At 52.2% G+C, this 15644-nt stretch overlaps 2 protein-coding genes across 8 annotated transcripts in view; one reads left to right on the plus strand and one right to left on the minus strand.

Annotated features, from left to right (window-relative positions):
* Positions 1–10443, plus strand: part of EXOSC5 (exosome component 5) — a 13168-nt gene extending 2725 nt beyond the window's left edge. The window contains exons 2-6 of the mRNA XM_011983416.1: positions 3554–3667; positions 4870–4991; positions 6931–7071; positions 9253–9342; positions 10111–10443. Coding sequence (XP_011838806.1) covers positions 3554–3667; positions 4870–4991; positions 6931–7071; positions 9253–9342; positions 10111–10203 — 560 coding nt within the window. The 3' untranslated portion in view covers positions 10204–10443. The remainder of the gene's footprint in view (positions 1–3553; positions 3668–4869; positions 4992–6930; positions 7072–9252; positions 9343–10110) is intronic.
* Positions 10444–12725: 2282 nt separating this feature from the next.
* The window catches only part of TMEM91 (transmembrane protein 91), a 55229-nt gene continuing 52310 nt past the window's right edge, over positions 12726–15644 (minus strand). For 2 of the 7 annotated variants that reach the window (XM_011983398.1, XM_011983396.1), the window contains exons 3-4: positions 13841–13990; positions 12726–12940 (exon numbers count right to left, since the gene is read on the minus strand). In XM_011983398.1, the coding sequence (XP_011838788.1) occupies positions 12899–12940; positions 13841–13990 (192 nt within the window). In that variant the 3' untranslated portion in view covers positions 12726–12898. Of the gene's footprint in view, positions 13241–13840; positions 13991–15644 lie in introns of all 7 variants that reach the window. The other 5 variants (XM_011983387.1, XM_011983373.1, XM_011983411.1 and 2 more) reach the window with 5 other exon arrangements.

Raw genomic sequence — 15644 nt, forward strand, 5'->3', positions numbered from 1 at the left:
ACTTTGGGAGGCCAAGGCGGGTGGATCACCTGAGGTCAGGAGTTCGAGACCAGCCTGGCCAACATGGCGAAACCCCGACTCTACTAAAAATACAAAAATTAGCCAGGCATGGTGGTGGGCGCCTGTAATCCCAGCTACTGGGGAGGCTGAGGCAGGAGAATCGCTTGAACCCAGGAGGCAGAAGTTGCAGTGAGCCAAGATTGTGCCATTGTACTCCAGTGTGCGCGACAAAACAAGACTCTGTCTCAAAAAAAAAAAAAATTTTTTGAGACAGGGTCTCACGATGTTGCCCAGGTTAGTCTTGAACTCCTGGACTCAAGCAGTCCTCCTCCCAAAGTGCTCATATAGGTACCAGCCACCACGCCCAGCCCCAATACATTTTAACAAAATCTGGCTGCTGTGTTGATTGTGGGGAGTATGGGGGAAAACAGGGAGGTGATGGTGGCTCCAGCCAGAACAGGAGTAGTGGAGGTGATGAGATTCTGGATGTAGTTTGAAAGTAAAACGGACAAAACTTACCTATAGTTTGGTTTGAGTGCGAGGAAAAAGAGTCAGGCATAACTAAGGTTTCTGCCCAGATCTGTACAAGTCTGGAAATCAGGAGAGAGACCCAAGCTGGACATAGGCAATTTGGAACTCTCTGGCTGTATATGTGGTATTTCAGCCTATTGACTGAACGAAGTCAGTGTAGATGGAAAAGAGGTCCCAGGACCAAGCCCTAGGCCTTCCAACTTGAGCAGTCAGGGACTTGTGACAAGCAAGCTAAAGGAGACTCAGAAGGAACGCCCAGAGACTTAGGGGGAAACCGGGAGAGGGTGGTGACCTGGGGCCAAGAGAAGAGCATGTCTGAGATGTGAGGGCTGACAGCTGTTTCGGCCTTACTGACAGCCGGGTCAATGGAGGGTTGATCGTTTGGAGGTCAGTGGTGACGATGTTGAGCTGCCGCAGTGGAGTGGTGGGGTCACAGAAAAGGAAGAATAGACAGCTGTTCAGGAGTTTTGCTGTAAGAGGATCAGATAAGTGGGGCAGGAATTGAAGATGGTTGTGGGGTCAACAGGGGAGAGAATTGCTGGAGCCACGTCTTGAAGAAGGTGAGAGGGGAGGGACTCTTGTGCTCAGGCGAAACACAGGCAGTTCATCTGGAGCCAGAGGCGAGTTCTATTTTGGTTTCTCCAGTCCTCAGGGCAGTTTTTCCTGGAACTAAGCACACCTTCCGTGTAAGGGCAAATTGGGCATCCCAGGAAATACCGCCTTAACCAGGGACCTTCCCGGACCCTCCCTCAGGCTTAGCACTTATGCTGAATTGAGATACCTAAAGTTTCTTCGAACCTAAGAATTAAGAAGGGGCCGGGCGCAGTTGCTCACACGGGTTGCTCACACTGGTAATCCAAGCACCTAGGGAGGCTGATGAGGGTAGATCACCTGAGGTCAGTAGTTCTTTTTTTTTTTTTTTTTGACACAGTCTCGCTCTGTCACCCAGGCTAGAGTGCAGTGAAGCGATCACGGCTCACTGCAACCTCCACCTCCCAGGTTCCAGCGATTCTTCTGCCTCAGCCTCCCGAGTAGCCAGGACCACAGGCGCGTGCCTCCACGCCCAGCTAATTTTTGTAGTTTTTAGTAGAGACGGGGTTTCACCACGTTGGCCAGGCTGATCTTGAACTCCTGACTTCGTGATCCACCCGCCTCGGCCTCCCAAATTGCTGGGATTACAGGCATGAGCCACCTCGCCCAGTCGAGGTCAGGAGTTGTGAGACCAGCCTGGCCAACATGGTGAAAACCCGTCTCTACTAAAAGTAGAAAAATTAGTCAGACGAGGTGGCATGCACCTGTAATCTCAGCTACTCTGGAGGTTGAGGCACGAGAATCACTTGAGCCTGGGAGGCGGAGGTTGCAGTGAGCTGAGATTGCGCAACTGCACTCCAGCCTCCTGGGTAACAGAGGGAAACTTTGTCTCAAAAAAGAAAATAGAGACAGGAGTCTTGCTATGTTGCTCAGGCAGGTCTCAAACTCCTGGCCTCAAGCAGTCCTCCCACCTGGGCCTCCAGAGTGCTGGGATTACAGGTGTGAGGCACCATATCTGATCTCAAATGTTTTGTTTTGTTTTTTTGTTTTGTTTTGGTTTTTTGAGATGGAGTCTTGCTGTTATCGTTCAGGCTGGAGCGCAGTGGTGCCATCTCAGCTCACTGCAATCTCCACCTCCCTGGTTCCAGCAGTTCTGCCTCGGCCTCCCGAGTAGCTGAGATTACAGGCACCCACCACCATGCCCAGCCAATTTTTGTATTTTTAGTAGAGATGGGGTTTCACCATGTTGGCCAGGATGGTCTCAAACTCCTAACCTCAGGTGATCCACCCACCTCAGCCTCCCAAAGTGCTGGGATTACAACAGACAGTACTAGAAGCCAGGCTATTTATTTCTTAGGTCTTACCTCCTGTACCCCGTTCATAGCTTCTGGGGAAATAAGCAGGAATCAGGATTCATTTCAGATATTACTCCTTTCTCAGGTGTCCAGACTGGTGCGGAATTTGGGGGCCAGTGCCTAAGGGAAGAGCTGGGCTGGGGAAGCTTTGGAAAGAGAAGTTGAGAGCAGCTGCAGTAAGAGGGAGGATGGTTAGCTTTCAGGAAGAACTTCCTGTTAAAAGTTACTAATACTGGCCAGGCACGGTGGCTCACGTCTGTAATCCCAGCACTTTGGGAGGCCGAGGCGGGCAGATCACTAGGTCAGGAGTTCGAGACCAGCCTGACCAACATGGTGAAACCCAGTCTCTGCTAAAAATAAAAAAATTAACCAGGCATGGTGGCACGAACCTGTAATCCCAGCTACTCATTAGGCTGAGGCAGGAGAACTGCTTGAACCCGGGAGGCGGAGGTTGCAGTGAGCCGAGATTATGCCACTGCATTCCAGCCGGGGCGACAGAGCGAGACTCCGTCTCAAATAAAAAAGAAAGTTACTAATATCAGGGCTAGGCATGGTGGCTCACGCCTGTAATCCTAGCACCTTGGGATTACAGTTGCCCAGGAGTTCGCAACCTGCCTGAGCAACATGGCAAAATCCCCTCTTTACTAAAGATACAAAAATTAGCCAGGCATGGTGGCACGTGCCTGGAGTTCCAGCTACTTGGGAGGCTGAGGCAGGAGGATCGCTTGAGCCCAGAAGGTTGAGGCTGCAATGAGCTGTGATGGCACCACTGCACTTCAGCCTGGGCAATGAGAGTGAGACCCTGCCTGAATGCCTGAATGCCTGAATGGATGAATGTTAATAATATCAGCCAAAGTCTGTTGCGCACTCAGCATGAGCCCCACAGTGTTCTAAGTGTTCTCTTTGAATTGTGTCCTTTGATCCTCACAAGATGCTAGCGGGGAGCGACTGCTATTTTCCCCATATTACAAATGAGGATACGCAGGCAGATAAATGAAGTGAGTACTCAAAGAATCACTGCCAACAAATGGCGGGGGTGACATGGGGAGCCCTGGCCATCACGCTCAGTGCCACGAATGGGGCCCCAGGAGCAGGGAAGCTGTGAGTGAGGCCCTCCAGCCCTGCTGTCTCCTCAGGTGACACCTCTGTCCTGGCGGGTGTGTATGGTCCGGCCGAGGTGAAGGTCAGCAAAGAGATCTTCAACAAGGCCACACTCGAAGTGATCCTGAGGCCGAAGATCGGGCTGCCTGGTAATTGGGCCCTGCTGAACCTCTGAATAGTGCCCAGTTTATCATAACCACCCCCCAGCTCCTCCCTACCAGCCGCCCCGAGTCCCCACTCCCCGCTTTGGTCTCCACTCAGCTGTTTCTGTCTTTAACTCTCTGCCCTGTAAATCATCTTCTGTTGCTTCTCTCTCTGCCTCTAATTTCTCTCTCCTTCTTTCTCCCTCTCTCTGCCTCCACTCTCGTTCATTCCATTAACCTGTTTTTCTTTTCATTTATTTACTTATTTATTTATTTATTTTGAGACGGTGTCTCGCTCTGTCACCCAGGCTGGAGTGCAGTGGCGCGATCTTGGCTAACCGCAACCTCTGCCTCCCGGGTTCAAGCAATTCCCCTGCCTCAACCTCTCGAGTAGCTGGGATTACCGGTGCACGCCACCATGCCCACTGATTTTTTGTATTTTTTTAGTAGAGATGTGGTTTCACCATGTTGGCTAGGATGGTCTTGATCTCCTGACCTCGTGATCCGCCCATCTTGGCCTCCCAAAGTGCTGGGATTACAGGCATAAGCCACTGCGCTTAGCCATTTTTTAAAAATTTTAATTTCATATTTTTAAGACGGAGTCTCGCTCTGTTGCCCAGGCTGGAGTGCAGTGGCTTGATCTCAGCTCACTGCAACCTCCACCTCCCAGGTTCAAGCAATTCTCCTGTCTCAGCCTCCCGAGTAGCTGGAATTACAGGCGTGAGCCATCACGCCCGGCTAATTTTTGTATTTTTAGTAGAGACGTTTCACCATGTTGGTCAGGGTGGTGTCAAACTCCTGACCTCAAGTGATCCACCCGCCTCATCCTCCGGAAGTGTTGGGATTACAGACATGAGCCCCTGTGCCTGGCCCATTAACCTGTTTTTCCACCCTTTTACCCTCATATCCTTCAATCCCCACTGGCTGGGCCTACTAGGGTGGGAGTGGGCGTGGGTAGCAGCATAGACATGGAACTCCCAGGTCTTATCCCCCTGGATGGTTCCTTTGGTGGATGCTGGAGGTAGCAGGGGTCGGTGGACAGCAGTCAGGCCTTGCCTTCTTCCTACTGGAATCTTCCATCATCCCAGGTACCTGCACCATCCCAGGCTGAGACTGTGGGCCCTTTCCAGGGGTTTGGGTGGGGCGTATGGAGGAAGGTGAGTCACATGAAGGGGAAGACCCTGACAACCGCTCTTCAATTTCCCCAGGTGTTGCAGAGAAGAGCCGGGAGCGGCTGATCAGGAACACGTGCGAGGCGGTGGTCCTGGGCACATTGCACCCCCGCACCTCCATCACTGTGGTGCTGCAGGTTGTCAGCGATGCTGGCTCTGTATCCTTTCTCCCAGGCCTCCTCCTCCAGGAAGTCTCCTGATTGCTTCCCTTCTGGTAGCTATATATATGCTGTCTGCTAGCCAGAAAGACTTCAAACACTTAACAGGTACCAGCTCACTGAAGAAGGAGAGCAAACACCCTGGGTGCTTACTTATGTGGCAGGCACTGTTCTGTGTGCCTTACACACATTAACTCATTTAATATAGCACATGCCCTTAATGATCCCCATGGAAGTGGCAGAGCCAAGACTTAGACCCAGACCATCTAGTTCTAGAGCCCAAGGACCCTGGCAGATGAGTGTTCTTATGTTCGCATGTTTTCGGTGACAAAACTGAGGCCCAGAGAGGGGAAGGGGCTTGCCCAAGGTCACACAGCTGGAAGGCCACACAGGCGGGACTCAAGCCCAGGCCCGTCTGACTCCAGAGCCTGTGCCAATCACTTTTGTGTTTTTGGTTTTTTTCTTTGTTTGTTTGTTTTTGAGACAGGCTCACTCTGTTGCCCAGGCTGGAGTGCAGTGGTGCAGTGTCAGCTTACTGCAACCTCTACCTCCCGGGCTCAAGCGATTCCCATGCTTTAGCCTCCTGAGTAGCTGGAGTTACAGGTGCCCGCCATCACACCAGGCTAATTTTTGTATTTTTAGTAGAGATGGGGTTTTGCCGTGTTGGCCAGCCTGGTCTCGAACTCCTGACCTCAAGTGATCAGCCCACCTTGGCCTCCCAAAGTGCTGGGATTACAGGCATGAGCTACTGTGCCCAGCTGGCAATCACTTCTACTCGGCACCTCAGTGGATTTCAGGCCCTCAGTGCTGGGGGCGCCCTGAGCAGACAGCGGCTGAGTCAGAAGCTTGGCCTTGAAAGATCTCCCTGTCTGAGGTGAGGGAGGTTGAGGCTGAGGACCAGAATTAGGCACTGTAGAAGGCTTTACTGGAACATGGCCCTGAACTGGACAGACATTTTATGGATGGGCAGAGAGAGAAAGTATTGTGACCCCATTTTACAGAAGGGGAAAGTAAAGCCCAGAGGAAGTGGTGGAGGATCAGCAGCAGAGCTGGAAGCGGTTGACTCTAAAGCTGTGGCCTTTGTGTGGCCTGCTCTGCCTGGAGAAGACACACATGAGGAAACTGAGGCAGAGTCAACTGACTCCCAACCTGTGCTGTCTTTCCCCTGTGAGCTCCCTGCAGGCAGCAGCGCAATGGCTCTTCTTCCATTGCCCTGCCAGCTCTGTCACCGCTGAGTGGCTGCTACCCAAGTTTTGAGCCTGACTTTGCCAGTGCCTCCCCCATGTGACTTTGGAAGGTTTCTTCCCTTCTCTGACCCTACTTGCCAACAAATGTGTGGTACGTACTTCAGTACATACCTATTGAATATTATATTCCCCGTCTAACAGATGAGGAGATTGAGACTCTAAGTCATTTGTTCAAGGTCACACAGCTGAGAGAGCAAAACTGGGTCTGGAACCCAGGGCTGCTTGATCCCCGGACCACTTTTAAGCACTCTGCCATACTGCCCTTCTGTGACCGATTAGTGATGTCTGCCACAGGCATCAGCCTGGTTGGGGGAGGCATGGATCTGCTCTGCTGGCCAGGCCTACAGTAGAAACTTCTTAGGCTGGGCACAGTGGCTCATGCCTGTAATCCCAGCACTTTGGGAGGCCGAGGCAGGTGGATCACCTGAGGTCAGGAGTTTGAGACCAGCCTGGCCAACATGGTGATACCCCGTCTCTACTAAGAATACAAAGATTAGCCGGGTGTGGTGGTACATGCCTGTAATCCCAGCTACTCAGGGGGCTGAGGCAGAAGAATCGCTTGAACCCGGGAGGTGGAGATTGCAGTGAGCTGAGATCACACCATTGCACTGCAGGCTGGGCAACAAGAGCAAAACTCCATCTCCAAAAAAAAAAAAAAAGAAAGAAACTTAACCATTGGCTGTGGTGCTCAGCTCCTGGCCTGTTGTCTGAATGCCGCCTGCATGGCATTGGTGGATGCAGGTGTGCCCATGCGGGCTCTCTTCTGTGGGGTCACCTGCGCCCTAGACTCTGATGGGACTCTCGTACTGGATCCTACATCCAAGCAAGAAAAGGTAGGTGTGAAGATCGGGGTGGCTGAAGGGCAGAGGCCAGACAGCTCCCCCTCCCTTCCTCCAGGCCTCACTTCTCTGCAGACAATAGGCTCATGCCACCTCGATCCCACTTAGCAAGGGCTGCTCTTATCGTCGTGGTTCATTTAGCAGCAAGTGCTAGAAACCCAGCTCAAACTTGCTTAATTAGAAAGGAAATGTGGGGCCGGGTGCGGTGGCTCATACCTGTAATCCCAGCACTTTGGAAGGCCGAGGTGGGCAGATCATCTGAGATCAGGAGTTCAAGACCAGCCTGACCAACATGGAGAAACCCCGTCTCTACTAAAAATACAAAATTAGCCAGGTGTGGTGGTGCATGCCTGTAATCTCAGCTACTCAGGAGTCTGAGGCAGGAGAATCACCTGAATCCGGGAGGTGGAGGTTGTGGTGAGCCGAGATTATGCCATTGCACTCCGGCCTGGGCAACAAGAGTGAAACTCCATCTCAAAATATAAATAAATAAACTAGAAAGGAAATGTATGTCCGGGTGTGGTGGCTTACACCTGTAATCCCAGCATTTTGGGAGTCCGAGGCGGGAGATCACCTGAGGCCAGGAGTTCGAGACCAGCCTGGCCGACATGGCGAAACCCCGTCTCTACTAAAAATACAAAGGTTGGCTTGGCATGGTGGCACGTGCCTGTAATCCCAGCTACTCGGGAGGCTGAGGCATGAGAATCACTTGAACCCAAAGGGTGGAGGTTGCAGTGAGCTGAGATCACGCCATTTCACTCCAGCCTGGGTGAAAGAGTGAAACTCCATCTCAAAAAAAAATAAAACCAGGACTTTAAACAGCGTCAGGATGTCCTTGCTTCACTTCTCATCCCTGCCTTTCTCTCCACATCAGCTTCATTCTCTCGGCCAGCATCTCTCCTGAGGCTGGGACTGACCCCTTACGTTCCATTTCCATCTTAAGAGGCTCAAAAGCAAACAAGAAGATAAGAGAGCTTTCCTCGTCGGCTCAGGTGCAGTGTCCTAAGCTCAGGTTATTCTGAGTTTTCTGCCCAGTGCTATAATGGTCCCCTCCAGTCAAGAAGACAGAAACCACTTGGAGAGTTTCAGATGGAGGGAGTTAAATGCAGGGACTTGGTAACAACAGTGTTGGAGGAGCTAGAGGAGGAAAAAGGAACCAGGAGTGACACCCAAAGATGAGAAACCCCTCCCAGACCTGGGCTGAAGCTGCTCCTGCTCTGTCATGTTGGAGACATCATCTCAATTGGTTCTGCATGCACATAGCATGTCCTGCCTCTGCCCTGGCCACTGAGGTCCAGAACCCACCCCACCTCCATGGCTGTCACACAGCCACGGCCATCAGCGCCTGCCATTGTCAGTGAGGACCAGGGTGCTGCTCTTCTTCCATTCTCCCACCTCATTACTGCTGGAAACTAGCTGGTAAGGGAGTCTGGGACATACAGCTTGCTGGCTTCCAGCCCCTGTGGGGCAGAGCATGGAAGGGTGACTGGGAGGCCGAGAGGCACCAGATAAGTGAGTGGCACTGTGGCTAGCCCCTTGGGGCAGGAATATTAAGCTTGGAAGCCCCTGTCAGAACCGCGTGGTTGGAATAAGGGGCATGGAGTACAGTTCTACAAAGGAAAGGCAGAGGGCTATACCCGGGGAAGTAGGGAAGGAGTGGTGTAGACAAAAAATGACTGCGCTTCATGCTTGATAGGTGAGCACCTGGCTGTGGAAAGGGAGAGGCCTGGAGGCCAAGGGTCCAGAGTCCCCTCAGTGGGACTGGCTGCAGGTGTGTGGTGGGAAGCGGGGTGTTGAGACAGGGTCTCACTGTCGCCCATGCTGGAGTGTAGTACGATCACAGCTCATTGAAGCTTCAAACTCCTGGGCTCAAGCAGTCCTCCAACCTCTGCCTCCTGAGTAGCTGGGAACTCAGACATGCACCCCCATGTCCAGCTACTTTTTTTTTTTGTTTTCTTTCTTCTTCTTTTTTTTTTTTTTTTTTTTTAGAGATGGGGTCTTCCTCTTTTGCCCATACTGGTCTTGAATTCCTGGCCTCAATCAGTGTCCTGTCTCGGCCTCCCAAAGTGCTGAGATTATTGTCATGATCCACTGTGCCTGGCCAAAGGACTGGCTGAGATTTTATCTGAGGGGAAGGTCCTAGGTCCCCCACCACCTTCTACCCCTTGTACCTAGGAGGCCCGGGCAGTCCTGACCTTTGCCCTGGACAGCGTGGAACGGAAGCTGCTGATGTCCAGCACCAAGGGGCTCTACTCGGACTCTGAGGTACCAGCATGGGGATGAGGGGAAAAGCCTCCCACTGATAAACGGTCCTGTCCCAGCTCTGCCCTGGATTCTGAGAGGCTTCAGGAGAGCCTCTTACATTTCTTCTTGTAAAAAAGAGCGAGTTTTCAAACTTCGTGGTCCCAGAAACCTTTGTGGAAATGTTTAAGGGAAGCCCAATTTATGAGACAGGCAAAAAGAGGATGAGCTCTGTTTGAAGTCAGAAGAGGGCATGTGATGGTCCCCCAGCTCCCAGCTCAGAGTGGTGAGCCACGGGAATTCCGGGTCTCAGGCTAAGGGACAGAGCCTGGAAACTCTTGGACCAGACTGTCTGCAAAAGCATGTCCAACCTAGACTTCAGGAATCTAGGAATACATGACAGTGAAGACTGGGAGTCTCTTGATTCCGTGGCTCTTAGATTATTTAGGCTCAAGGGGCCCATGGCTGTAAAATCCCAAGACCACTCCAATTCTGTGCACTCTCCAATTCCATAGCTCTGCAAAGCTGGGGCCTCCAAGGTCTGAGGATACCTGATTGGTCTGAGTCCTGTTGCTGTCAGAATCTGATCTTAAAGCCCTTTGCCCTTTTCCTGATCTCTAAAAAACAGCTCATGAAATGGGAAATAATCCCTCACCACCTGCCTCACTTGGGGGCAGGGGAGTGATGGGAGGTTAAGGGAGTCAGGTGGGGTCAGCAGAAACTCCTGGGTCAACTAAGTCACATGTGCATGCAGGGCTCAGCCCCCAGCACTGACCGGTGTCTCCCGCACAGCTCCAGCAGTGCCTGGCTGCGGCCCAGGCCGCTTCGCAACACGTCTTCCGCTTCTACCGGGAATCGCTGCAGAGGCGTTACTCCAAGAGCTGAGGCAAGCTGGGGCAAAGGGCCGCTCCCACTGCCTCCACCCACTCACCCGCTGTAGCCTGAAGCAAACCAGCGGCCCAGCCTTGCCTCTCTGTCCTGTGGGCTCCTGTGAGCCTGCAGCTCTGTAACCACAGGGCTCCTGTGGGGAGGCCTTGGCCTGTGACAGCCCCCAGCAAGGATAACATTCAGAGGAGCTCACATTTATGGAATAGATGAGTCAATAAATTAATTCACTTTAACAAATGTCTGTTGAGCACCCATTGTGTGCAGACCCTGCTAGTGAGATCCCAGAGGAGCAGGGAGGTAAACTGGAATTTGTCAGATGGTAGTAAATCTATAACAAAGTAAAAAGCAGGGAACAGGAGTTTGGGAGAGTCCCTTTATGGAGGGCAAATTCAGTACATCAGGCATCAGTGCCTTCACAGAGCAGGGCACCTCAGAGGGGCCCTGAAGGAGGAAAGGGCATGAGCTCTTGGATAACGTGGGGAAGGAGCCCCCAGGGACTGGGGACCAGCTTGGTGAACAGGGTGGCCAGAGCCAGTGAGCAAGAGCAGGAGAGCAGATGGGGCTGCGGGGAACGGGCAAGCATGCAGGTGGGACCTTGTACGCCATGGGGGGAATCTCACCCACCAACCCTGTGAGATGGAGCTGTTGTTACAGTCTCTGTCTTGTTTTGTTTTGTTTTGTTTTGCGACGGAATCTCGTTCTGTTGCCCAGGCTAGAGTGCAGTGGGGTGATCTTGGCTCACTGCAACCTCCGCCTCCCAGGTTCAAGTGATTCTCCTGCCTCAGCCTCCTGAGTAGCTGGGACTACAGGCGCATGCCACCACGCCCGGCTCATTTTTGTATTTTTAGTAGAGACGGGGTTTCTCCATGTTGGTCAGGCTGATCTCTAACTCCCGACCTCAGGTGATCTGCCCACCTCTGCCTCCCAAAGTGCTGGGATTACAGGCATGAGCCGTCGTGCCCGGCCTAATTTTTGTATTTTTAGTAGAGACGTGGTTTCACCATGTTTGCCAGGCTGGTCTCGAAATCCTGACCTCAGGTGATTTGCCTGCCTGGGCTGCCCAAAGTGCTGGGATTACAGACGTGAGCCACTCTGCCCAGCCTAATTTTTGTATTTTTAGTAGAGATGGGGCCAAACCCTGCCTGGAGTTGGAGGCAGTCCCATTCAAACCAAATGGCCTGCGATAGGGAAATGGATGCATCCTTAAGGAAGCATGGAAGTGTTGGCACCTGGACAGGGAAAACACATCTGCCACAGGCACTTAGCAGAGGCACATAGGAAGTGCTCACTAGGCACACTAAGAGGGGCTAGATATTATCAAGCAACAAAGGCCAGGCTCGGTGGCTCACGCCTGTAATCCCAGCACTTTGGGAGGCTGAGGTTGGTGGATCACCTGAGGTCAGGAGTTCGAGACCAACCTGACCAACATGGTGAAAATCCATCTCTACTAAAAATACAAAAATCAGCCAGGTGCGGTGGTGCGCGCCTGTAATCCCAGCTACTCAGGAGGCTGAGGCAGGAGAATCGCTTAAACCAGAAGGCAGAGGTTGCAGTGAGCCAAGATTGCACCATTACACTCCAGCCTGGCAACAGAGCAAGACTCCGTCCCAAAAAAAAAATAAAAAATACAAAAAATTAGCCAGGCATTGTGGCATACACCTGTGGTCCCAGCTCCTTGGGAGGCTGAGGTGGGAGGATCACTTGAGCCTGGAAGGTTGAGGCTGCAGTGAGCCAAGATCGTGCCACTGCACTCCAATCTGGGTGACAGAGGGAGATCCTGTCTCAAAAAAATAAAAAAAAAAAAAAAAGCTCAGAGGGAGACAGCAACAGCAGTCATTTCCATATATGATGCCTTTAATCCTCACTACAGCCCGAGGTGTGCAGAAGTCCCATTTTGCAGAGGAGAAAAAATGAGGCTTCAAGAGAAGTCACTTGGGCCAAGCTCACACAGCTAACAGGTAGAGGAGTAAGGACTTGGAACTCAGCTCTCTCCAGTTCTCTGCTAACCACTAATATTGGAATGAGAACATCCTGCTGTTTAGAAACCGGCAGGCATGGTCGCTCATGCCTGTAATCTCAGCTTTGGGAGGCCAAAGTGGGAGGATCAGTTGAGCCCAGGAGTTTCAGACCAGCCTGGGCAATGTAGCGATGATGCCTTGTCTTTACAAAAAAAAAAAAAAATTTTTTTTAATCAGCTGGGTGTGGTGGCAGGTGCCTGTAGTCCTGGCTACTTGGGAGGCTCCTGGGCTCAATCAGGAAGATTGCTTGAGCCCAGGGGTTCAAGGCTGCAGTGAGCCATGATTGTGCCACAGCACTCCAGCCTGGACAACAGGGAGACCATCTCTCAAAAAAAAAAAAAAAAAAAAAAATCCTCTTCCCCTTTTCCAGCTCAGGTCTCAGGGGGCAAGCACCCAGGGGATGCCCACCATAGCCCGTCACCCTGACCAGTCAGTCCCCTGTTGGTCTCAAGCACCCCCAACCCCTTCCATCCTCCCACACACATGAACAGACTCTGGTTTGCTGCAAGAGTGTCTGGTGTTTAATCTCACGTTGCTGCCGCCCGATGAGCGGTGGCCAGGAAGGGGAGGGGTTCCAGTCCAGCTCGCTCCCGTTTCTAGATGCTCCTGCCGCCGCCGCAGCCTCATCCACCAAGAGTCTCCACTCTGCCCATAGATTTGCTGGGCTGCCGGCCTCAGGGTTCACAGTGAGGGCTGTAGGGGCAACTAGGGCGGGTCTCGGGAGGCAAGGTAGGCGGCCAGGGTCACCAGGGCAGCCGCATACGTGCACACGCCCAGCCCGACGGCGAGGACCCCCAGCAGGAAGGCACGGCGGGAGGCGGCCCCTGCCCCCTGGATGTCCCCCTTGGCCCAAGCCTTGTTGGTCTGTAGAGGCAGTGGGCAGCAGTGACCCAGGCATCCCCTCAGTCCCAGACCCTTCCCCTGGTCTCCCCCACCCAACATACCCATTCATTCATTCATGCATGTATTCCAAAAGCAGATATGTAGCACCTACTATAGGTCAGGCACTGGGGATGCTAAGTGATTAATAAAAACATTAAAATGGTATATGCCACTGTTCTAACTCATTTGATTCTCACATTGGCCCAGAGGTAGCAATTATTCCCACTTTACAGATGAGGAAAGTGAGGCACAGGGAAGTTAAGTGACTTGCCCAAAATCTTGCAGAGATCTGGGCACCGTGGCTCACGCCCGTAATCCCAGCACTTTGGGAGGCCAAGGTAGGAGGATCACTTGAGGTCAGGAGTTTGAGACCAGCATGGCCAACGTGGTGAAACCCCGTCTCTACTAAAAATTCAAAAATTAGCCGGGCATGGTGGCACGTGTCTGTAATCCCAGCTATTCAGGAGGCTGAGGCAAGAGAATCACTTGAACCCAGGAGGCGGAGGTTGCAGTGAGCCGAGATTGCGCCACTGCACTCCAGCCTGGGCGACAAAGTGAGACTCAAAATATATATATATTGCAGAGAGTGGCAGACTCAGGATTTGAGTTCAGGTTCTTAACTAACACTCTGGGCTGCCCTCCACCTTCCCGCCTCAGGTATATGGCTCTTTGTTTGTGTGGGGCATTTTTCTCTTTTATGCCCAGTCCCCTCCGAGTCCCACACACAGACTGACCTTCTGGGCTAGACAGAAGGCAGCGATGCCCACAGGCCAGAAACAACACAGCATGGAGAAGACAGCCAAGCCGAGGTGGTCGTGGGGTAGAAATGGTGAAAGACGGCTGCCGCCATCCCAGTCCGAGTCACTGTCACTGGATGACATGTCCTACGGGCAGGAAAGTGCCCAGGTAGGCATCTCCAGCCACCTTTCCTGCCCCATTGCTCTGCTCTCCATAGCCCTCAAAGGCCAATACCTGCCCCCAGGGCTTCCCCAGAGATACAAAGAGAAAAAAATGTTCAGAGATGGGCTTTTGGTGTTTGTTTGAGACAGAGTTTCGCTCTGTCACCCAGGCTGGAGTACAATGGCACAGTCTGAGCTCACTGCCTCCCAGATCCAAATGATTCTCCTGCCTCAGCTTCCGGAGTAGCTGGGATTACAGACACGCGCCATCATACCTGGCTAATTTTGTATTTTCAGTGGAGACGGTGTTTCACCATGTTGGCCAGGATGGTCTTGAACTCCTGACCTCAGGTGCTCCACCCATCTCAGCCTCCCAGAGTGCTGGGATTACAGGCATGAGCCACCACACCAGAGATGGACTTTTGACATTTGTATCCTGGAGCCCTTTGAAGGGAAGCTGTGGACCAGGTCTCCAGAGAAGAGCCCCAACCACACCCAGAGTTTTCAGTTCATTTTCAAGGGCTTCACGGATCCAATCATGGATGCTACAATTGTTTATAATGTCTGAGTGAAAAGCCCCTGAATGACCGGGCGCAGTGGCTCATGCCTGTAATCCCAGCTCACTGGGAGACCAAGGTGCGTGGATCACCTGAGGTCGGGAGTTGGAGACCAGCCTGGCCAACATGGTGAAACCTCGTCTCTACTAAAATTAAAAAAATTAGCTGGGCATGGTGGGGTGCCCCTGTAATCCCAGCTACTCAGGAGGCTGAGGCAGGAGAATCACTTGAACCCAGGAGGGGGAGGTTGCAGTGAGCCGAGATGGAGCCACAGCACTCCAGCATGGGCGACAGAGCAAGACTCTGTCTCAAAAAGAAAAGCCCCTGAACGGGGACAAACGCCACCGAAACAAGGAAACTGCAAAAAGATGGAGATTATTGGTCGGGCACAGTGGCTCACACCGGTCATCCCAACACTTAGGGAGGCCAAGGCGGGAGGATCATTTGAAGCCAGAAGTTTGAGACCAGCCTGGGCAATATAGCAAGACCCCATCTCTACAAAAAAATTTAAAAATTAGCTAGGCATGGGCCGGGTGCAGTGGCTCATGCTTATAATCCCAGCACTTTGTGAGGCCAAGGATGGCAGATCGTGAGGTCAGGAGATGGAGACCATCCTGGCTAACACAGTGAAACCCCACCTCTACTAAAAACACAAAATCAAAATTAGCTGGGTGTGGTGGCACGCACCAGTAGTCCCAGCTACTCGGGAGGCTGAAGCAGAAGAATGGCATGAACCCGGCAGGCAGAGCTTGCAGTGAGCCAAGATTGCGCTACTGCACTCCAGCCTGGGCGACAGAGTGAGACTCCATCTCAAAAAAAAAAAAAAAATTAGCTAGGCATGGTGTCTTGTGCCTACAGTCTCAGCTACTTGGGAAGCTGAGGCAGGAGGATGGCTTGAGCCCAGAAGTTTGAGACTCCAGTGAGCTATGATCACATGTCTGCCCTCCAGCATGAGCAATGGACAAGACCCTGTCTCTAATAAATAAATAAAAGATTGAGATTATAAAATGCTCCAATGGCCTAAATGATTAGGGCAAACCTGCCTGCTGGAAACTAATGTAGAGTCTAGATTTTTAAACCTT

This window comes from Mandrillus leucophaeus, unplaced genomic scaffold, assembly GCF_000951045.1.
Source record: "Mandrillus leucophaeus isolate KB7577 unplaced genomic scaffold, Mleu.le_1.0 Scaffold106, whole genome shotgun sequence".
Classification (NCBI taxonomy): Eukaryota; Metazoa; Chordata; class Mammalia; order Primates; family Cercopithecidae; genus Mandrillus; species Mandrillus leucophaeus.